The 24,120-nt window shown below is 37.7% G+C and overlaps 1 protein-coding gene across 3 annotated transcripts in view; it reads right to left on the reverse strand.

The window, feature by feature from the left end:
• LOC131894214 (zinc finger protein 54-like) overlaps window positions 1–23,576 on the reverse strand; it is a 47,677-nt gene extending 24,101 nt beyond the window's left edge. Inside the window, exons 1-4 of one of the 3 annotated variants that reach the window (XM_059244465.1) lie at window positions 21,384–21,913; window positions 16,446–16,572; window positions 9,561–11,417; window positions 7,449–7,458 (exon numbers count right to left, since the gene is read on the reverse strand). In XM_059244465.1, coding sequence (XP_059100448.1) covers window positions 7,449–7,458; window positions 9,561–11,417; window positions 16,446–16,572; window positions 21,384–21,482 — 2,093 coding nt within the window. In that variant the 5' untranslated portion in view covers window positions 21,483–21,913. Of the gene's footprint in view, window positions 1–7,448; window positions 7,459–9,257; window positions 11,418–16,445; window positions 16,573–21,383; window positions 21,914–23,443 lie in introns of those variants that run through there. The other 2 variants (XM_059244454.1, XM_059244446.1) reach the window with 2 other exon arrangements.
• Between the last annotated feature and the right edge of the window lie 544 nt (window positions 23,577–24,120).

Genomic DNA, 24,120 nt, shown 5'->3' on the forward strand with positions numbered 1-24,120 from the left:
GCTTGTAAATTTGTAAAAGGAAATAAACCTTGCTTTTGCATTCTGGACATCCTCGGTCTTCAGTGGTCTCCTTGGGGATGCGATCTGGGCACAGTAGGTGCCACGGTAGAGAGAGAGAAGCTCACCAAGATGTTAAGCCTTCATGTTCTGAACGAGCAGAGAGGTACAACCTTCTTGAAAAAGACTGACCCCCCATCTAGCTTACTCCAGTTACTTTATTTGAACACAGACAAGGTTAACAGGGGCTGGGAAAGGTTCCAACACTAAAGTCATTTTGTTTTTGCTGCCCATGAGAGGAGAAAACCCACACAAATCTCAGTCTCTTTTGACTATGGCAAGCCATACTGAAAGGTAAGAGCTCCAGGTCTTCCAGGAGTGTCTTATGGACAAGGTCAGTACAGCTGCAAGCTCTCATCTAGCACCAAGTGCAGACTTTCCAGAGAAACAACATTTCCTGAAGGTTTAAACATCCCCAAAATAATTTCTCAGTCTCTACTGATTAAATATAGCAAAGGCTTTCCTTAAACATTTCTCTCAAAGTCAGACACAAAGGCTTTATGATACATTTCACTGAAAGCCAGGAATAAAGGCTTTACTTATATATCACTACAAAGATGGTCACTCCAAGATGAATTTTTTAGGCCTGTGTGGCAGCAGGGAGGTCCAGACTCAGATGAACTAAACCTTGAACACAGGTACGAAGGCATATTTATTGATTTTTTAAACAAAGTTTTTTTTGAGTAAAGAAGCTCCTCATACCAAAGTTCCTGATCTAATCTATATGGGTTTTTATTTTGAAGGAAAGCATCAAACCCCCACCACTTTAGTCTTTCTTGCATACCATTTCCAGTATCCAGGAATGTAAGAGCTTCAGTAATATAAGAAACATCTTGTGACCAACGTCACGCAAAGGGTGTAAAGCTCCTTCTGAAAAACAATTCTATAATTCACAGAAATCCATCACTGTTTTCCAGAATGATTTCTTCAAGGACAAAGTGCTTCTTTAAAAAAAAAACTATTCATTCTAATGTTTACCCTAGATGCAGTGACTCTGCTAGATTCCTACAACATTTCCCCCTTTTGTTTAAGCTAAATTATTTACTTTGATGATTATGTATCCACACTGTGAAGAGCACATTTTCTATTTTGTGCTGTCTCATAGTCTTATGTAGATAGATCTAGAACAGTAAAATTATTACAGCAAAAACAAGTATAACAGTCACTAGGATAAGAAACCTATTAAAGTGATGCATAGGTTTAAATGAAGCTATGGCATCTATAAGGCTTTTCATAAAATCCATTCCAGGTATATCAGGCAATTTTTTTTTTTTTGGTTTTTCGAGACAGAGTTTCTCTGTGTAGCTTTGCGCCTTTCCTGGAACTCACTTGGTAGCCCAGGCTGGCCTTGAACTCACAGAGATCCGCCTGGCTCTGCCTCCCGAGTGCTGGGATTAAAGGTGTGTGCCACCACCGCCCGGCTTATATCAGGCAACTTATTTGAAGAGATTTCCTTAATTTTTTGTTGTAAATCACAAGTTTTTAAGGAAGAATTAGGGTGTCTCAACAAATGCATTTTAACTTTCCCCAATCATACTTGCTTCATTAAACAATAAGATTTAATATTCCAATTACATTTTAATTTTTTCCTTCATAGTCTTTAATTGACCTCCCAAAAGTAGCACAGCTTGTCGCCAGTCACCTCTTTCACTAACTGTCTCATTATTTTATTCTGTCGAGCTCCAAGTTCTGTGGAATGTTGATGCCAGTCACTAATAAACTCAACAGTTTTAATTTATTTTCAAAGAGCCAATCCAAGCTGTTGGAGCAGTAGCTGTCAGAGCAATAATATAGCAATAATCAGTCCAATTATCCAATGTGATCTTAATATTCTTAATATCTTAATATTCTTTCATCACATTTTTGGACTAGACTCTGCAGAAGTGAGTCTTGCCATGGCCTTGATAGCTTCACCAGTATCCAGACTGCTGACTTTCTTCTAAGAATTTTTAATCTTTTGCAAGTGACATCCAATAATATACTAGCATTAATAAATGTATGAAGAGTACAACATTCATACATGATACTATAGTTATTAGGGTGCCATTATATAATATTTTAGGTAATGGTATACATGCTATAAATGTTTGATTTTGATTTAATCTAAAGGACAAAGTATACTTACCATCATAAACATTTACCTTTACTTTTCATATTTTTGATTGTTATAGATGACTAATTATTAATCTGTCATTCTTTATTATCCTTAATAGATTTCAAGTACTAGAACTTTACATTACACTTTTATTTTTTTCATTTTTATTTATTTATTTTTCTATTATCAGCTTGATACAGTATAAATTCTTATCCTAATAGTGAAATGTTTAATTGAGGCTTGCCCAGTAATTGAGTAAAACCAAAACTTATTATAAGCCACAGTCATCCAAAGGTCCCCCCTGCTATATAGCCTCCTTGATTCTGTGGGTTGCAGTCTAATTGTTCTTTGCTTTATATCTAGTATCCACTTATGAGTGAGTACATACCATGTTTGTCCTTCTGGGTTTGATTTACCTCACTCAGGATGATATTTTCTAGTTCCATCCATTTGCCTGCAAATTTCATGCTGTTATTGTTTTTCTCTGCTGAGTAGTATTCCATTGTGTATATATACCACATTTTCTTAATCCATTCTTAAGTTGATGGGCATCTAGGGTTGTTTCCAGTTCTGGCTATTACAAATAATAGTGCTGATATGAACACAGTTGAGCATGTATCTTTGTGGTATGATTGAGCATTCCTTGGGTATATGCCTAAGAGGTAGATTGATTCCCAATTTTCTGAGAAAGCGCCATACTGATTTCCACAGTGGTTGTACAAGTTTGCATTCCCACCACCAGTGGAGGAGTGTTCCCTTTGCTCCACATCCTCTCCAACATTGACTATCATTAGTGTTTTTGATCTTAGCCATTCTGACAGGTGTAAGGTGGTATCTCAGAGTCGTTTTGATTTGCATTTCTCTGATGATTAAGGATGTTGAGCATTTCTTTAAATGTCTTTCAGCCATTTGTGATTCTTCTTTTGAGAATTCTCTGTTTAGCTCTCTAGCCCATTTTTTAATTGGATTGTTCAGTATTTTGATGTCTAGTTTCTTGAGTTCTTTATATACTTTGGAGATCAGTCTTCTGTCAGATGTGGGGTTGGTGAATGTCTTTTTCCATTCTGTAGGCTGTCTTTTTGTCTTATTGACCGTGTCTATTGCCCTACAAAAGCTTCTCAGTTTCAAGAGGTCCCATATATTAATTGTTGTTCTCAGTGTCTGTGCTGCTGATGTTATATTTAGGAAGTGATCTCCTGTGCCAATGCATTCCAGATTACTTCCTACTTTCTCTTCTATCAAGTTCAGTTTAACAGATTTATGTTGAGGTCTTTCGTCCACTTGGACTTGAGTTTTGTGCATGGTGACAGATATGGACCTATTTGTAATCTTTTACATATTGACATCCAGTTATGCTAGCACCATTTGTTGAAGATGCTTTCTTTTTTCCATTGTATAGTTTTGGCTTCTATGTCAAAAATCAGGTGTTCATATGTGCGTGGATTAATGTCAGGGTCTTCAATTCGATTCCATTGGTCTGTATGTTGGTTTTTATGCCAGTACCAAGCTGTTTTTATTACTATAGCTCTATAGTAGAGCTTGAGGTCAGGGATGGTGATGTCTCCAGAGGTTGCTTTATTATACAGGATTCTTTTAGCTATCCTGGGTCTTTTGTTTTTCCATATGAAGTTGAATATTTTTCTTTCCAAGTCTGTGAGGAATTGTGCTGGGATTTTGATGGGGATTGCATTGAATCTGTAGATTGCTTTTGGTAAAATTGCCATTTTTACTATGTTAATCCCACTTATCCATGAGCATGGGAGATCCTTCTATTTTCTGATATCTTCTTCAATTTCTTTCTTTAGAGATTTAAAGTTCTTATCAAACAGGTCCTTCACTTTTTATATTCCTTTTCATATTTTAAGAGGGTGTAAGGCACTTGCCAATTTCCATAAATTAGTCTGAACTAAATTGCCAAAGTGCAACATAGGGCCTGACCTCCCAACTCCATGCTATTGGATAGGTTCATTAACAATAGAGGTAATTTCCACAGTTCCATTAAAACTATACTTCTGCCATCTTAATTCTGACTGAGAATATTTTTCTTGAGGGAAGCTATAAGGACTCCAATCAATGATGTCTCCTTGGAAAAATCAGTAAGCACTTGAGGTTTCTTACCATTACGCTATTGCCAAAGTACCCAGTCAGATTCCTTGTTGGTAACACATGTCTCACAAGACAGTAGATTTATGGAACTAGCAGCATTAATCTCCTGTCCTCTAAAACCAGATGAATAAAGCATATAAAATTTATTATGAAAATCCTGGGTAGTATTATGATTAAATATAGATAGCCAAATTTGAAAAGTTATTTTTAGACAGTGATTTCTAACATTATTCATACAAATAGGACTTCATTGTACTCCCAAGGAATAATTTGTAATCACCTGTTTTGGGATATATGGTCACACTGTGAATCTTGAGTTTGCGTTTGCATTAATTAAATAAAATCAATCTTGGGTCAGGAGGTGGGGTCAACAACTAGTTTACAGATAGTAAGCATAGAGAGTCAGAGGGCATCCAGAAAATGATAGAGAAATGTGTAGGAAGTAGTAGGGAGGGACTTTGAGTGTAGTGGTCCTTTTTGGTTTGGAGTGGTGGAAGAGACACTCTCTGTTTCTGAAGTCCCTTCAAAGAGGGAAGGTCAGCTAGCTGCTCCTCAACCTCTCTGAGCTAGCAGGTTTTCACCCTAGCCTCTGACTCTGAGTCTTTATTAGTAAATAGAATGATAGCGATTTTGTTAAAAACTACATTTGGTGGCATTGGCAGGATGCATATCTGGTGGGATGTAGAAGGCCTGCCTGCCTATTGCCTGAGAAGTGGGGTAGTGATTTTGGAATCACATTTACTGGCTGAAACAGCAGTAAATTCAGGTGCGGCTGCTGTGATGGTAGAAAAAGTTGTTACCTTACTCTCTTCCTCAGGCTTAGTAGGTCCTCTGTGGTCATAAGGACCAGGTAGCCGAGAGGATTCATTGACCACAACAGAAATATTCATATCTCCACAACTTACCCCTTTGTTAATTGGAGGATTGGTAATATAAGCCCAGTAGGTATGATTGGTCCCTGTTACCTGTACAGTTACCACAGACAGCATAGCAAGGAACAATGTTGTAGCATTCAAAGGTTCCCAAGCCAGCCAAACTATTGCTTTTCCTTCTTCAGCCAATTTCTTAAGCTGTCCCCATGTAGGAGATCAGCTGTTTGCTTTAAAGGCTTTCTGTATTTTTCTCCCTAGAGATATGCTATCCATATCAGCAGCCAAGGCATCTGGGAGACTTCTCTTGCTCATGTCTAATTTAACTAATTTTGATAGCATCCACAACTTCTTGTCTTCTGCAGAAACACGAGCATAACCTCAACCCTATCGTAACAACTTCCCCATTCTCCATGAAGATCTCATGGCATCCTTGTACACAGTCATATTTAATTCAGCAGTTTTTTCCTATGGTCCAATGCCTTTCATCAGCTGTTGTCCCTGACTCACTAGCATTTAAAAATTTTAATGTTAGTAAAGCATTATGTAATTTATCTTTGGGAGTCCTTATATCCTCCTTTTGTTTTATAAGCATCTCTTTTAGAGTGAAATTAGATTTTCAACAACTGCTTGTCCTGTTGGATTACATGATATATATATACATATATATATGTATGTGTGTATTTTATGTTATAATATGTAAAAATACTTTATTTTACTGGAAACATAAGCAGGAGCATTATCAATTTTAATTTGTATTAGCCATTGTCTTTAATAAATGTGTAATTACAGAATCAGCCTATTGACAATTTAAGGCAGATGCCCATTGAAGTCCAGAGTATGTTTCAATAGTATGATGAACATATTTTAATTTTCCAAATTTTGCTAAATGAAATATAGCCATTTGTCAAATTTCATTTCTTTGAGTAACCTTAGGATTACTTCCTGTAGGTAAAGGAATTTGATTATACAAAGAATAATTAGGACAATTTTTTATAATCTTTTTAGCTATTGCCAGGTTATGGAAAATTTATTAAAGCCTTTACTATCAACATTTTTTATGAAATTCTGAAGCTTCTAGTAAATTTTCTATTAATATTTGATCAATTTCTCCATTTCCTTTTGCTAATGGCCAAGGCATTCCAGTATGGGACCAAATATAGGTAATATAAAGTGGGCAATTCCTTTCTCAGATTGCCTGTTGTAATTGTACAAATAACAAAGTTAATTCTGAATTATCAGGAATAAGTTCAGCAGTTTCAATATGTAATACAACCCCTTCTGCATATTGAGAATCAGTAATTATATCAAGAGATTCATTAGAGTCAAATAAAGCCATTAGAATTGCATACAACTCTGATGTTTTAATGGAATCATATGGACTTCAAATCACTTTACTTGTGTTTCTTGCTGTATAACCAGCCAGTCCTAATTTATTTGCATTAGTATAGAATGTAAGAACCCCAGAAAAAGGTGCTCTTTTCACTATGCTGGGAAGAATCCATTCAGTTCTTTTTATGAACTGAAGTCTTTTACTTTTGGGGTATTTATTATTGATTTCTCCTAAATAGTTACTACCAGCTCTTTATCAGTAAGAGATTAATTTTTATAACTTTTACCTTAGTAATCACATTATTTAATAAGTTACATTTTATAGAATGTAATTTCCAGAAAGCAACTTAAAGAGCAGATCCATATTTTCAGTAATGAAATGATAAACAAACAAGAGCATACCCAATACCCAATATTACAGTTTAAAATCATGAGTTTTGTTTTTAGTCCATTTACTATGAAAATTAAAGTCATTTAAACATTAATTAGACAATCAAGAGAGGAGAACATCCTCCATACACTGAATAATACCTCTGGAAATTCAAACAGCATTGGCTTAGTATTTTGACTGGAACTGTTTTCTTTTCTTTTCTTTCTTTTTTTTTGGTTTTTCCAGACAGGGTTTCTCTGTGTAGATTTGCGCCTTTCCTGGATCTTGTTCTGTAGACCAGGCTGGCCTCGAACTCACAGAGATCCACCTGCCTCTGCCTCCCGAGTGCTGGGACTAAAGGCATGTGCCACCACCGCCCGGATTTTTTTTTTTTTAAATAGAAGTTGGGCTTGTTTTAATTTTTTTCTTTCTCCCTCAAAGGGACCATTGATAAGTTATTATTATTATGCAAAAACAAAAAACATTTCCCATATAATGACCTTTAATATTGAGTCATTCTTGCTCTGAGGGAAAAATTTTTCATTTCCGTTCTTTCACATTTCTCTATTCTGAAGATACATTTTTTTTTTTAAACTTCCTTTCTTTTTTCTTTCTCTACTGGGAAGATTCTTTTTCCTGGATTTATCCTTTGTTTCAGGAGTCATTTTACTTGTTGCCACACTTGAGAGGGAGAATTTAAATTCTCCATGTTCCTGCCCTGTCCTAGAGTCTTGACTACTACTATGGACATATGTTACTTCCAGTCTTGGGGTGTCTGGACACTTCTTTTCTCACACCCTATACCATGGTCACCAAATGCTAGGGTGTATCCTGTAGCATGGGTCAGTTGAAGAAAGAAGGCATGAAATTTTAAGGCCTCTATGGCAGCAGGAAGGTCCGACCTTGTCTGATTGACTGAACCCTGAACAGCCATGCGAAGGCATATTTATTGAAAGTTATACAAAGTATTTCCTCATACCAAGATCTATAATCTAATTTATACGTCTTACTAAAAGAGAGCATCACATGCCCCCATGACTCTCGTCCTTTATTATGTATTGTTTGCAATACACAATAATACAAGATCCTCAGGTGTGTCTAAGGTGTCTTGTGACCAAAGTCATGGGATGGCTGCAATGTCCCTTCAGCAAATAATCACTGTTTTCCACAAGGATTCTTCTAGGTCTAAGTACTCCTATAAAATAGCTGTTCATTGTAATATCTACCCCTTACATTCTGCTAAATTCCTACAACAAAGGCAGGGACCACCATCCAGAGTTTTGGGGGTTTCTAAACTGTTAGTGTCATGCCTGTGATGTCACATGCACAGCTTCTCTCTATTACAGTGTCTCACCTTCTGCTAGTTGTAAGGTTTAACACTAGCATAAGATTTTTGAAAGTGAACAAAAAATGAGACTTTACTAGAGCATTTTCTTGTGTTTTCTTTTATGGGTAAAGGATTTTATAAATTCAATGAATTTAGTGACTGTAATTTACAATGAACAGCAAGATATAGGGATTATATATGGTGTACCTTTTATGTTTTCTCAGAACTATGAATTTTGTGATGTACAGCACATTTAGAAGGAAAACTGTAGTCGGAGTTTTTTCCAGTCTTGCCTGGCCCAGAGTCAGGACAAATCTCTCTCACCCACCAGTCCCACAGCTGCTCAGACCTAACCACGTAAACACACAGAGACTTATATTGTTTACAAACTGTATGGCCGTGGCAGGCTTTTTGTTATCTAGTTTTTACATCTTAAATTAACCCATGTCTATAAATCTATACCTTGCCACATGGCTCATGGCTTACCAGTATTTTACATGTTGTTACTCATGGCGGCAGCTGGTCTCCTGACTCAGCCTTCCTGTTCCCAGAATTCTCTTTTCTACTTGTCCCTCCTATACTTTCTGCCTGGCTACTGGCCAATCAGCATTTTATTTACACAGAGCAATATCCACAGCAGAAAACTAAAGAGTTTGTCACATTTTTGTTAGTAATTTTGTCATTATTATTCTTTTGAGACAGAGTCTATGTAGTCCTGGCACTCCTGGAACTCACTATGTAGCCCAGGATGGCCTCAGACTCAAGAGATCTTTATTCTTTTGCCTCCGAGTGCTGGGATTAAAGACATGCAGCACCATGCCTGGTATTATTATCAATTTTTGGATGTTGAACAAGATAAATGTTTTTTTATTACAGTTATTCCCAGGGGCTGGGTAAATGGTTTGGAGGGTAAGAGCACTGGTTCCTCTTCCAGAGGAGCACCGTGTTCAATTTTCAACACATACAATAGCTCACAACTGTCTGGAACTCCAGCTTCAGGGAATGTGATGCCCTCTTCTGGCCTCAACAGGCATCAGACAAACATATAGTGCCCAGAAAGTCTTGTAGACAAAGCACCCACACAAATTAAAAATAATTCATAGTTACTATTGCAGAATTTTATTTGAATATAAACTGTGATATTTTGTAAGATTTAAAACTTCATTAAAGGCTTTCACAAATTTCTTGTCTTTGTTTCTATAATGTATACTCTTGGGGCTTGTAAGTAGAGAATACCATATAAATGCTATGTCACATGATTTACAACAGTATTTTCCTCTTCAGTATGAACTCTCTGATGTCTTCTAAGATTTGAAAGGTGGATATAGGATATGCCACAGTCTTTGCATTTGTGAAGTTTCTCTCCAGTATGAATTTTCTGATGTGCTCTAAGATAAGAACAACTAGTAAAAGATTTGTCACATTCCTTACATCTGTAATGTCTCTCTCCAGTATGAACACTCTGATGTGTTCTAAGATTTGACATGTAGGTAAAAGATTTGTCACATTCCAGACACTTGTAAGGTTTCTCTGCAGTATGAAGTTTCTGATGTCTTCTAAGATCTGAACTCTGATTAAAAGATAGGTCACAGTCTTTACATTTGTAAGATCTCTCCCCAGTATGAGTCTTCTGATGTATTTTAAGACTAAAAATTCGGAGAAAGGACATGTCACAGTCTTTGCATTTGTAGAGTTTCTCTCCAGTATGAATTTTCTGATGTGCTCTAAGATATGAGCATGTAGTAAAAGATTTGTCACATTCCCGACAAGTGTAAGGTCTCTCTCCAGTATGAATTCTCTGATGTATTCTAAGATGTGAGTTATGAGTAAAGAATTTGTCACATTCCATACATTTGTAAAGTTTCTCTCCAGTATGAATTTTCTGATGTTCTCTAAGAGTTGAGCTCGTAGTTAAAGATTTGCCACATTCCTTACATCTGTAAGGTTTCTCTCCAGTATGGACTCTCTGATGTGTTCTAAGATTTGAACGCTGGATAAAAGACATGTCACACTCTCCACATTTGTAAGGTTTCTCTCCAGTATGAATTTTCTGATGTTCTCTAAGATATGTGCATGTAGTAAAAGATTTGCCACATTCTTTACAACTGTAAGGTCTCTCTCCAGTATGAACACTCTGATGTCTTCTAAGATGTGAGTCCCGGGTAAAGGATTTGTCACATTCCCTACATTTGTAAGATTTCTCTCCAGTATGAATTTTCTGATGTGTTCTAAGAGTTGAATTCACGGTAAAAGATTTGTCACATACCTCACACTTGTAAGGTTTTTCACCAGTATGGATTCTGTAATGCCTGTTAAGATGTGATATTTCTAGAAAGGACTTACCACATTCTTTGCATTTATAAAATGTCTCTAGAGAATGAGTTTTCTGATGCCATTTAAGAGATGAATAGTGGGGAAAGGATCTACCACACTCATTGCATTTGTAAGGCTTCTCTCCACTATGGAGTCTGTAGTGGCTTTTAAGATGTGAAAGCTGATGAAAGACCTTGCCACATTCTTGGCAACTACAATGTTCCTCATCAGTATGGATTTTCTGATGTCTCCTGAAACTGGAACAGTGGGCAAAGGACTTGTCACATTCCTTACATTTGTAAGGCTTTTCTCCTGTATGTGTTTTCTGATGGCTTTTAAGTGCTGAGGCCTGAGGAAACAACTTTCCACATTCTTTGCATTTGTAAAGTTTCTCCCCAGTATGAATTCTTTGATGTGTTTTAAGATTTGCCCACTGGTTATAGGATTTATCACAACTGTTGCACTTGTAAAGTTTCTTTCCAGTATGTATTCTCTGATGTACAGAGAGGTGTGAGGCAGTTCTGAAGCATTTCCCACATTTCTCACATTGGTGTGGTGTCTCTTCAATGTAGATTGGTTGTTGCAAAAGACTGTATGTAGAGCTGAAATAGTCATCATATTCTCCCTGCCTGTGCTCCTTCTTTGCAGTGAAGAGTCTCTGATCTTGAGTAATGTTGGAACACAAATTTAAAGATTTCTCACAGTCTTTAGATTTGCAAGGTTCTTCTCCAGGGAGGATGTGTTCATGTCTATGTGGATTTGATGAGTCAATAGAGGCATCGCTGTGATTACTGCATCTGCTGTTATTAGCATTTTCCGTAGTTTCACTTGTTTTATAAAACGCACTTGTGGAGGGGTCATGAAGCACTTTGCCAAGCTCATTACACTGACAAGACTCCTTTTCAGTCTTCACATGTTGATGGACAGGATCACATATGTAAAAGTTCTCTGGAAATGAGTACAGTTCAGATTAATAGGGCTTGTTCTAAGATTAAACATCTGATAAAAGACTGTTTCTAAGATCTCTCTTAAGATAAGTCAACCAGCAACTACTTAAATATTTTTCTTTCAGTGTAATTTTATGTATTCTCATAAAAACAGCCTCACAGCCTTCAAGGGTGTGTGATGTAATGGATATCTCCTCCTTATCAAAAATGTCTAATGGCACACATCTCTTTTTAAATATTTCATCTCAGAAATTGATAAAGAGTTTAATCCAATCCCAGATTTACAAGTGTTTGTACTTACTAAGTGATAAGCAATGAGAAATACTGTTCAGAAGACCCAATCTCTTTAAAGATTAAAGTCTTACTTAAAAGCATCAAAGGGTTTATTTTATTTTTTTTCTAAAGCAAGGCATTAGATTCTTGAAAAGTAATGAATGCAAAGACAGTATTCGTCCAGGCACCAGAGGCTCTAGATCCTTTGAGGCAGGGCTGTCATGGGCAGCTATTGCTTATTTCTATCCTCCACTGTCTGAGCTCCACACACTGCTGTGTTTCTTAACTTTCCTCATAGGGTTATTCTCAAGTCCACTCTGTCCACCGGCTCCTAGGATTATCTCCCAGAAAGATGTCTGTGTATTTTCCACTGGGAAGAAAATGAAGGATGTAATAAGAAGACATACATGCAAGGAAGACAATTAAAGAATAATCCTACTTCATGGACTCACTTTAGACTTAAATTTTTGTAAAATTATTCCAATCTGATGTCAGCATTGTCAAATAGAATTTCATTTTGTACTAGTATTGTCACCATAGTTCAGGTGCCATGGACACAATGCCTTCTAACAGTTACAACAGACAGGATGCATCCTGGGACCAGGACACTACAGTCAGTTAATGATCAGGACTCTTTTCAGGTGGAATTGAACATAGCCAAAACATTCTCAGCTCTTGCTTTCTCTTTCACTGGAAGCCATTACTGTTGTCCTGCTCATTTACTAGCCTACCCTAGTTGTGTTTTATTGTTGGTAGTTTTTCACTCTTTTTTTTGGGGGGGGGGCTGCCACCCAGCTCCCAAATAAATTCATACATGGAGGCTTATTTTTAATTATGAATGCCTGGCGTTAGCTTGGCTTAGTTTCTAGCCAGCTTTCCTTAAATTATATCATTTGCCTCTGGACTTTTCCCATTCTCTAACTTCTGTATGTCTTATTTTTACTCCATGGCTCTCTGGTTGTGTAGCTGGGTGGCTAGCCCCTGGAGTCCTCCTCCTCTGGCTGCTAGCTTTGATCCTCTTCTCCCAGATTTCTCCTTCTATATATTCTCTCTGCCTGCCAGCCCCACCTATCCTTTCTCCTGCTTTGCTATTAGTCAGTTCTTTATTAGACCATCAGGTGTTTTATGCAGGCACATTAACACAGCTTCATGGAGTTAAACAAATGCAACATAAACAAAAGTAACACACCTTAAAATATTCTACTACATTTACTCATTTTTGACTAAAAAAAAGTTTTAACTTTAACATAACAAAAGCATTTATCAAGTAAGAATTAATTTACAATATTCAGTCCATTTGTAGTTAGCATATTCAAAGAAAATAATGCATTATCTATCCTGTCTTAGTGAATCTAAAGTTTTATACCTAACTTACTTTCTATCATAACTAGGAAAACATGCAAATATAACTATTTAGTCTTCAACTCCATCAAAGACTCAGAAGGAAGTACTATTATCTAACACCAGAGACATCTGGCTGCCTGGAAAGTCACCCAAATTTCCTTTGCAATGTTGGGGCATCCATCTTTAGCCTACAGGCCTAGAGTATTGGGCAGACTTTTCTATGAAGCAGGAATTTTGAACTGTTCTGCCTTGTTTTGGCAAAGTTTGTCAGTCACTTTCCTTTGTGTCCTGCAGAATATCTGGCAGACTTTTCTGTGATACAGAATTTTGAAGGACTGTCCTGCCTTGTTTTGGCAAAGTTAAAGTCTTTTTCCTGTCTGTCCTGCACGTCCGGTCTGTTCAGCACATTGTCAGCAGTCAGAGGCAAGAACAGTATCTTTGCCCAGTGGCTAATCTTGCCACAATGAAAGCAAACTCCATAGGAGTATCTTCAATGCCCATCATCTTCTCTGAGATAAATTAGTGCTACCAGGAGCAGATGTGCTTTTGTCATGAAAAGCCCTAAGTTAACAAAACATTTTAAATGCCATATTCTGTAGGTCTTTGAAAGGTTTGAAAACCATCTATCTATATAAAATGTATCTCTATATGATCTGGAAATCATACCTAACATATCTACCAGTTTGATTGTTATAAAAGACTAACTACTAACCTATGTTTCCTGATTGTCCTATATAGTTATAATACCTTTCAAAAACTAGAACTTCACCTTACATTTTTAAATGAACTGCATAGATACAATACCTTAAACAAGAGTAGAAACACATATACAGTGTAACAAAAATAACTTTAAAATTGTATCAATATTCTATGTTCTCCCAAATGATAATAAACATCTACAACCCACCAAATAACCAACAGCCACCCACACCCCCCAATTCATGGGAATATGGGCATAGTTTCTCCATGCTTCTTTCTGCTGTGTGTGGATGAATTATCTTTAGGTCCTAGAGAGAAAATTTTGAGATAATGACCAAGTCCTGGGAAGACCAGCAGTAACCTTTGCTGATAGATATCACCTGTCAAGTTTCAGGAGGTCTTGCCTGATCAAACCTGATCCATATTAACCCTGAAGGAATCCACAGCCTCTCATCTGTGGGAAAAAAACTCCAAAGCATTTTTGATTTCCATTTGACAAATATATTTTTTGACTTCTTTAAAGTTAAGGCATTCCTAAAATATCTAGAATGGTTCAATTTAGCAGTCCAGTTCACAATCCCATGTGTCCTAGCAGCTGTCTTTTCAACAGTAAAAAAATTCAAAATCAACACATATAGGATCCAAACTACCCATGTATTTCCCATCTTTACATGGCTTATTCTTTTTTAATCTCTTTAAAGAATTTATTTTATAAAGTATTCTTTTTTTTCTTCTATGACTATACCATTTTCCTTTTCTTAAGCCTACACCCATTGTTAAACACCCTGAAATCTGCTTAGAGGTTTTTCCTTCTGGATCTCTTTTACTGCGTATCTCTAGTCTTTTTTGACTGCACAAGCAAACTTTTAAACTGCTCAGGTACTCCTTGATTCTCCACATGGCTCTCTTGTCTTGCTCTGCCCACTTCTTCGGTCATGAAAGCCAAGCCTAAAACCCTAGTCCTGGTCAGAGGTAGGAGACCAAAAACTGCATGCAATAAACCTTCTTAGAACTCTAGAATGCCAGTGCTTGCACTGCAGCAAGGTGTTTTTACTTAGTTTTTTGTTCCTACTTAGCTCAAGGGCTCGGTGACCAGCAGAGATGGTCCGGCCAAAACTTTTAAAGGAGCCATAACTCCTCCATTTTTTTTCTGTTTTCTTAAACCCTACATGGAAATATGGCCCACGTTGGAAGGCCAAAATGTTGTTGGGAGTTTAAAAAACTCAGCCACTCAGCTTCCAAATAAATTTATACATGGAGGCTTATTTTTAATTATGAACGCCTGGCCTTAGCTTGGCTTAGTTTCTAGCCAGCTTTCCTTAAATTAACCTGTCTATCTTTTGCCTCTGGGCTTTTCCCATTTTCTAACTTCTGTATGTCTTATTCTTACTCTATGGCTTTCTGGTTGTGTAGATGGGTGGCTGGCCCCTGGAGTCCCCGCTCCTCTGGCTGCTAGCTCTTTGATCCTCTTCTTCCAGATTAGTCCTTCTATATATTCTCTCTGCCTGCTAGCCCCACCTATCCTTTCTCCTGCCTTGCTATTGGCCAGCTCTTTATTAGACCATCAGGTGTTTTACGCAGGCACATTAACACAGCTTCACAGAGTTAAACAAATGCAACGTAAACAAAAGTAACACACCTTAAAATATTCTACTACAGTATTTACTCTCTCTTCTCCACATTCCAGGACTATCTCATTTGCTCTGAACAGGTGACCAGGCCAACCTTGCATACAATAATCCATGTGTTCTGTGACCCATGATAAAATTTTTAGAAAGAATACAGAAGTCTAAGACAGTACTGTGATCATTACATGAAAAGAACACAAAGTAGAGGAATCTATGTTGTTGCTGGTATTTTAGACTTTTGAGAGACCTGCCACCCAGCTCCCAAATAAGTCACACGTGGAGGCTTATTCTTAATTGTGAATGCCTGGCCTTAGCTTGCCTTAGTTTCTACTCAGCTTTTCTTAACTTAAATTATCCCCTCTACCTTTTACTTTGGGCTTTTCCCATTCTCTTATTTCTATAAATCTTACTCTTACTCCGTGGCTTGCTGTGTAGCTGGGTGGCTGGCCGCTGGAGTCCTCCTCCTCTGGCTGCTAGATCTCTCTTTTTAGATTTCTCCCTCTATATACTCTCTCTGCCTGCCAGCCCTGCCTATCCTTTCTCCTGCCTTGCTATTGGCTAGTTCTTTATTAGACCATCCATCCGGTGCTTTAGACAGGCACAGTAGTGCAGCTTCATAGAGTTAAACAAATGCAACATAAACAAAAGTAACACACCTTAAAATATTCTACTATAAATCTAGGAATGATTTCCTATTGCTATTTCCTGTCAGAATCTTCAGCATACTTTTTTCAGCATATTTTCTTTAGCATATTCAGAATTTTAAGTTTGTAAATCTTGAGTTTTTGTCACAATTAAAACCATGTCAGCTACAACTATGGACATGGAGCTTTAAGATATGAGTATAAATATTATACCATACTAAGTTTCTGAATGCATTGAGGAACCAAAATGAGTGGTGCATGACACCTGTAACATAGAAAATGGAAAGAAAAAATTGAATTGCATGAAAAAGTTCTTTCCTACTACCAAACATTTCCCTAGTTTCTCATTGTTTCCAAAACAGCTTAACAGAGAGTTTATAACCTATGAAGTCAGTTCATAGAAAGGATGAGTTACACACTCTAGAAGCAAAATGTTCTCACCCACAGAGATTAGGTTGCTGTAATTCTCCAACATCACATCAATGTACAAAGCCCTCTGAGCAGAGTCCAGGCATTCCCACTCCTCCTGGGGGAAGTCCACAGTCACATCCCTGAAAGTCAACAGACCCTGAAATGAAAAAGTCCAGTTTGACCACATGATCCCGGGCAGAGTGCTTTCTTGGATATAAGGAGAGTTGAGGAAATTAGGGATGTAGATGAGTGAAAATAATTACTCAAAAAGATGACTTCTAATGTAGTCACATTCTACAATGAATGTTCCAACTCTGTGAAAACATAATAGTCTTACAAGCATATCCCTGTAACAAGACACACAGCTAGGGTTATCTATCTGTAATGGATCCAGCTAGGGTTATCTATCTGTAATGGATCCTGTGTTATGTTGCACAGGATCATAGTGTACAAGTCTCAGAAGGAAAATTTGTGAGGAAGAAATATGTTTTAAATGCTGGATCTGTAGACCATGCTAAAATACTGACACAAATCAATTCTGTGTGTACTTGGGCCTTATATGACTATATTATAACAGGCTCAGTTGGGATGTTTAAACTCTAGATCCAATTTCATTCTATTAAAGAGAAAAGGGGCATGTATGGAAGGCAGAATTTATGATTGACTTTATAGACAAAACATTTTGTTTTTTTCCACAATAAGAGTGTAATAACACTGTCTACTATCAATTTTAGCATTAATATATAAGATCAAGTAGATTATGAATATTTTATAAGAATATTTAGCTAGTGCAGACAGAAAAATCTGCATCAGCCACATTTGATATAATCTAAAATTTTCTTAGGAAATAGGCATTGGGCAACTTAGACAAATGGCAATTTCAGAAGATTTGAAGAATATTTCATTCCAAAAGAGTTGTAAAAATTGAGGGAAGTCCAAAAGTCCATTAGACAGCATGTCTAATAATGTTTAAATTGCAGCTAAGTATGTATACATAAGTGTAGTTATTGTGAAGTAACATAATTCAGAAGTGACATAGATTTCCTGTGAGTAAATGAAGATATTAAATTCTATGGGAATTATTGTCACTTTTCAGTGCTTTGCAAACATAATATAGCTCAAAGAATGGCTCAGGAGAAAATCTGAGCTATTGCATTTGAATTTTGTAGTCCTCAATGTGTTCCTTTTTAGTACTTATGCTGTATTGTCTAACAGATTTCAGGTTAGTAGTGCTTATGATTCTTCCTTTATTCTGTCTGACCCATGAGTAAGGGATGGAAATGCAAACCTGCAGGTCAGACAGAGCCTATTCCCCAAATCTCCACTTTCAAACACTGCAGCTTCAGCACAGGGGAGTCGAGCCATGACTCTCACAGGAACTGACTAGAGGAAGGCAATCATGAGGAATGTTCATTCTGCAACATATGTCATGGCTTATGCACATCAATCAGTCAGTGCTCTCCAGACATTATCACTGATGCATTCCACATAATGCTATAAAACATGTCCCAGCAAGAAAGGGCTGCACAGTGGGATCCTGTTTGGGACAAAAAGAAAAAGAGAAATAAAAAAAATACTGATCTCAGGCCATGTGTGGTGGTACATGCCTTTAATCCAGTGCTTGGGAGGCAGAGGCAGAGGGACCTTTGTGAGTTTGAGGCCAGCCTGGTCTCCAGTGCTGGTTCCAGGAACAGCCAGAACTACACATAGAAACCCTGTCTCAAAAAACAAAATGAAAAACCAGAAACCTGATCTCTGTTTGGGAAGTTACCATTGAGCCCCCTAACCAAGTGAGTGATGTGAGCAGCAATTCTCCTGAGACAAATAGACAGCAGGTGTCAACAAACACATGGACACATCATCACTGTTGTGATATTAAACACCAAAAAGAAATACAAACAGACTACAATCTGAATCTATACTCAAGAACATCATTTTCATGGTAGGATCAAGCCACAGGTACAAGCTATGTTCTACATTGTCTAGTGTGCTTAAATTTTTAGTAGTAGGACCCAAATATTATTTAGTACTAAAAACCAAGATATGTCTCTTTTAATTCCACAGATTGCTAAGGTGTTGTGACAACTCTTCCATGTGTTTCAATACTCATTTTTTTTCCCCCCGAGACAGGGTATCTCTGTGTAGCCTTGGCTATCCTGGAACTCACTCTGTAGACCAGGCTGGCCTTGAACTCACAAGAGCTCCACCTGCCTCTCCCTCCTGAGTGCTGGGATTAAAGGCATGAGCCACCAACAACCAGCCTCAATACTCGATTTTTTATAACCATGATTCAAGGAAATGTGACAGATTACGCAGGAGTCCTCACTCACTAATATATAAAGATATAGTTCATCCTCTATAGCAATTAGGCATCAACATATTTTTTTGTTCATGTGTTGAAGTGGAAATACTTTCAAAATTACAGGTCATAAGTTCATGTGAGATATTAGCCCCTGGGAAAAGGTAATTAATATGGGAAGGACAGAGTGGAGAAAAGTACTATAGGTATAGATACATGGAATTATATTGTATAGCTGTAGTCATAAAGATAGCCTGGTTTGGTCATACAAATAGACTAGAGGATAACAGAATATGATACAGAATCCAGAAAGAATACCATAAAGCTATCAAAAAGCTTTGACAATGGAGGTAAAAAGATACATTACAAAAATATGGCCTTTTCTATGTCTGGGTCCATGGTCCTGCTGTAGCTGAGATCTGTGTTAATGTCCATGGCCTGTGTTATTACAGGAGCCCATGCAAACCATGCCTGTTGAAGTCCAAAGGCTGTGCTGAGCCAGCAATGCCCCTCACTGGCCCTGGGATAGAGGCTCAAGGACCCTGGCCTGCCATTCATAGTGGAGCCCCACCCCCAACACACAATTTGGAAAGCTGGCCCCACCCTTCATCTGAGGCCTGGATGAGAACTCAGCTACCTCCCAGGCACACATCCAGTGCTTTAAGTTGGCATACCCCAATATCTACCCTATCAATGACCTGCTGGAATGAGTGAAGGGATTGGTCCTGTGGAACCATAGTCTTAGGATTACCATGTTCCATGATGTGAGACAACGTTTTGGTGATGGTCCAGTACTGATGGTGTACCAGAATCTAGAGGTCCTGAATTTGACTTACTCAATATACAATGATCATTTGCAAGTAAAGGCGTATGGACAAAAGAGTCTACTGAGTGACACAGCACAGCTCCCAATGCCACAAGACAAATGACAAAGAGATGATGGAGAGGCAGGAAAGATGGAAGAGCAAAGTGTTCTTTTTTTGTTTGCTTGTTTTTTTCTTTATTATTATTATTATTATCATTATTGTATTTTCTATTTTTTTTTACTTTTCTATTTTTCTTTTTAAATTTTCCTTTGGAGGACGTTACAAAGGTGAAAGGCAGATACAGAGGGACTGGGGTGCATAATGTGAAATTCATAATGAATCAATAAAAACTTATTTTCAAAAAAAAAAATATGGCCTTTTCAACAAATGGTGCTGGCAAAACTGGATCCAGCAGGAGAATGAAATTAGATTCTTATCTTTCATTTATATTAAAATCCATTCAAAATGTATAAAAAAACGTTATTTAAAACCAGAAAACACACAGAAACCTAGAAAATATAGGGAATACCCATCAGGATACTGGGATGGGCAAGAACATATGGATTAGAAAGAAAACCACCAGCACAGGAACTAACCCAAGTATCAACAGATGGGACTACATGAAAATAAAGAGTTTCTGTTTATCAAAAGAAACAATCAGCAGAGCACACGGACACCCCACAGAATGGGAGAGAATCTGTACCAGCAACACTTTGGATAGGGGCTCATACCTAGAATTTATAAACAATTACATAAATTAAATACCAAGGAAATAAAACTGCCAGTCAACAAATGGGCAAATGAACCAAATGGACAAATTTCAAAGACATATACACAAATGGCCAATAAATATTGCAAAAAGTCTTCAGGATCTCTAAAATGCCATCATGGAAACACAAACAAAAACTACTTTGAAATATTGTCTCACCCCAGCAGAACGGCTGTCATCAAGTAACCTGACAACCATTGTTAAGGAGAATGTTTTGAGAAAGGGACCCTCATTAACTGTTGGTGTATGTGGGGGAGTGTAAATTAATACAGCCATTGTGGGAATCAATTTGGAGGTTATTGAGAAAAATTGAAGAGAGAACTAATGTATGACCAAACAATGTCACTCCTGGGAACATAACCGGAGAACTCCACACCCCAATGTAGAGATATTTACACCACATGTTCAATGCTGCATTATTCACCATAGCAAAGTATCGGAATCAACCTAATTGCCTATCAACAGGTCAATGGATAATGAAAATGGTAAACATATAAAATGGAATACTATACAGCTGAAGAGAAACATGTAATAAAAATTTGCAGGAAAATGGATAGACTCAAAACATGTAATATTAAGTGCAGTCAGATAGTGTCAGAAAGAAGAAACCACGTTTTTCCTCATATGCAGAATCTAGCCAAAAATATGTGTATATGGAAAAAATGTACGTGTGGGCACAGCAGAACATGGAGAAGAGAGAACAAGAAATGTTAATTATCAGGGACTGAACGCAGGTAATGAACACCAGGTATGAAAAAGGATATAAAGCTAAGTGCCTTTCGAGCTCTAATTCTGTCACAGATTTTTTTTGTGTGTGTGTGGTGGATAAATTCATAAAAACATATTTGATAGAAAAATGTATAAAATCCCTTTGAGGCTGCAGAGCTTCTGTTTCCAATGACTACTCTAACTGCATAAAAGTACATTGAGTTGTATACTCTTTAGGTCTGGTTAATTTTGGTGTGTGATTTTTTTTATTGTTGTTGTTTGAAAATTTTTCATAAAAAAATTAAAAAATTCAGAAGCATAAATTAAAGGCTTAGAATGTCTGAATATATAACATTTCTAGAAAAATAGTGGATATGACCACTGACCTGGGACATGCTTACTGGAGAATCGGCCATTTCTTTCTGTTTCTTTTCTTTGAGTTTCTCCTTCAGGAACAAGGAATAGATGACTTGCTGCCCTTTCATATAAGGGGTCAAAAGGAAAAGGCAAAAATTAATAGTGAAAGCTGTTAGAGAACAATGTCAAACCACATGAAAGACCCAAGCAACACAATACGATCAAGTATCCAAACAATGATCCCAAATCTGGGAGAGCATGGGTTGACATTCAAAGCCTGAAGAGAAAATCACTGTAAACAATATTGTTGCACGCTGGTTGGTGGTGGTGCACTTGGGAGGCAGAGGCAGGTGGATTTCTGTGAGTTCGAGGCCAGCCTGGGCTACGGAGTGAATTCCAGGAAAGGTCAAAGCTACACAGAGAAACTCTGTCTCGAAAAACCAAAAAAACAAAACAAAACAAAACAAAAAACCCAAAACCAATATTGTTGCATCCATAAAAATTCTTATAATTGATGGAGACATAAGTGCATTACACGACAGGAAACAAATTTCATGTAACGAATAGATAAATACAGGAGAACTGGGATATAATCATTCACAGGCAAGACAGCAAACCACTAATTCTCACAGAGAAGGAAGAAAAATACTACCATTTATCCAAGAGCATCATCAGAAACAAAAACATAGGGAAAACCCTATCAACAAAATATCTAGCCACTCTGGAAATCAATATGGAGTATCCTCAATTAAATAAATAACTCCTCAAGTTAAATAAATCTAGCACATGACCCAGCTGCTCCACTCCTTGGCATATTCTCAAAGGACTCAACATCCTACTTTCACTGATACTTGCTTGGCCATGTTCATTGCTGCTCTACTCACAATAGCTACAAAATGGAAACAACCTAAATGACCTTCAACTGACAATGGATAGTGAAAATGCGGTACATATAATCTATGGAATAGTATTCAGCTGTTAAGAAAATTGAAATCATGAGCTTTGCAGCTAAATGGATGGACTTAGACAGACACTGCGTGTTCTCTCTCATAGGAAATTCCTAGCTCCAAATCTTCAGATGTGAGTCCACAACCTGGAGTGACTGCAGTAACCAGAAAAGTAAGAAGAGATCACTGTGGGGTGTGGGGGAGTAATAGAGATGGAGTAACAGGGACCAAGTGTCTGAAGGGGGAAATGGGAAAACAGGGGTGAGGATTTAACTCTGGAGAAGGGACAGAAATAAACAAAGAAGAAGGAGGAGGGTACAATAACAGCAAGGATGTCTAAAAAGTCATAAGGAATCATACGATTATTCATTCACCAAATATGCCTACAATACATATAAGTCTGTGTAAGCATATACATTTAGAGTGTAAATGAAAATTTCCCACCTGAGCTGATAATGATCCCACAAGAGCCATAGATTTTCTAACAAAAACAATAACACAGGCATGAGAAGCCTATTTTGAAACTGTTGGTCACAGCTGTCTAAGAGAGTCCCAAAACATTGTAGCCTATTGCTGTCATCCAGGTTTGCCTCTCAGAGGTAGAAGGAGAGTTCCTGTTGAAGAAGCCATGCACTTCAGAGGACTCGGGATGGGTCAGAACGTAAAACTTTCCTCCTGTGGATCAGCTTTCATGGTACCAGAAGGCAACATTCAAGCTTCAAAGGAAGGAGCCAACCAACAGTCCTGCCCAGCTATGACACCTATGAACCACAAGAATAATCTGCATGGCATGATAGCCCTAAGGGTGCAAGAGTGGTACACATAACTAGGTGGTAACCAACAGCTTACTAGTTGGACTCAAGACCCTCTCAAGAAGAGGGAAATCATGCCTGGTACTGGACACCTAGCCAGTTTCAGTACAGTTATGGAAGTAATGGATCTTGGAGGAGAACTTACAACCACTGTCACTCACAGGAAGAGTAAATTCATGCCTAGAATAGGAAAATCCTGAGGAGATCTTTCTTAGTGGAACTCTCTGGAAATATTTTTAGTGAAACAGAATGTGGCAAAACTGATTTCATGTCCCACTTCCACATTCACTTAATCCCCTTTCCACTCCTTCACCAATGTCTCCACCATACCTGGACCCTTAGCTACTGTCTCCTCTCTCCTTCCAGGCCACTTTGTTCTGCAGCACAGGTGAGCAGGTCTGGGTGACCAGTGAGCCCTGCACAAGAGAAAGAGATTGTTCAGGAAGCACCTGGATTTCTTACACAGTATTGTGCTCAGTGGATAAAGAGAAAACTAAATACAACATCATACAAGTGATTCCCTAATTGTGATGCAATGTCAGAATACTGAAGACAATTAGAAAGCATTTTCAGTTAGTGTAACTTGAATGCCACTTCCAATCACAGCTCAGTCAAATCTTAGGGGCAGAAATGGGACTGAATGATTGGGATGAAAATATCACACACTAGTGACATTCTGAATTTATCACAGACCCAAGAAGCTTCACATCTCTCAAAAAGATACACACTTGCAGCTTAGTGTGTCAAGAAACCCTGAGGAGGAGCAAGGGAGACTGCAAGCAAACTGTTCTCACCCACAGAAACCAGACTGCTCTAATTCTGCAACATCCAGGTCTCTGTACAAAGCCCTCAGGGCAGGATCCAGGCATTGCCCCTCCTCCTGGGAGAAGTCCACAGTCACAACACTGGCTGTCAACACACCAGAAAATAAAACAACAGTTATAAAGGTTGTGTTGGTGCACACTTTTAATGTCAGCCAAAGTGAGACAGAGGTGGGTAGAACTATG

This window comes from Peromyscus eremicus, chromosome 1, assembly GCF_949786415.1.
Source record: "Peromyscus eremicus chromosome 1, PerEre_H2_v1, whole genome shotgun sequence".
Taxonomy (NCBI): Eukaryota; Metazoa; Chordata; class Mammalia; order Rodentia; family Cricetidae; genus Peromyscus; species Peromyscus eremicus.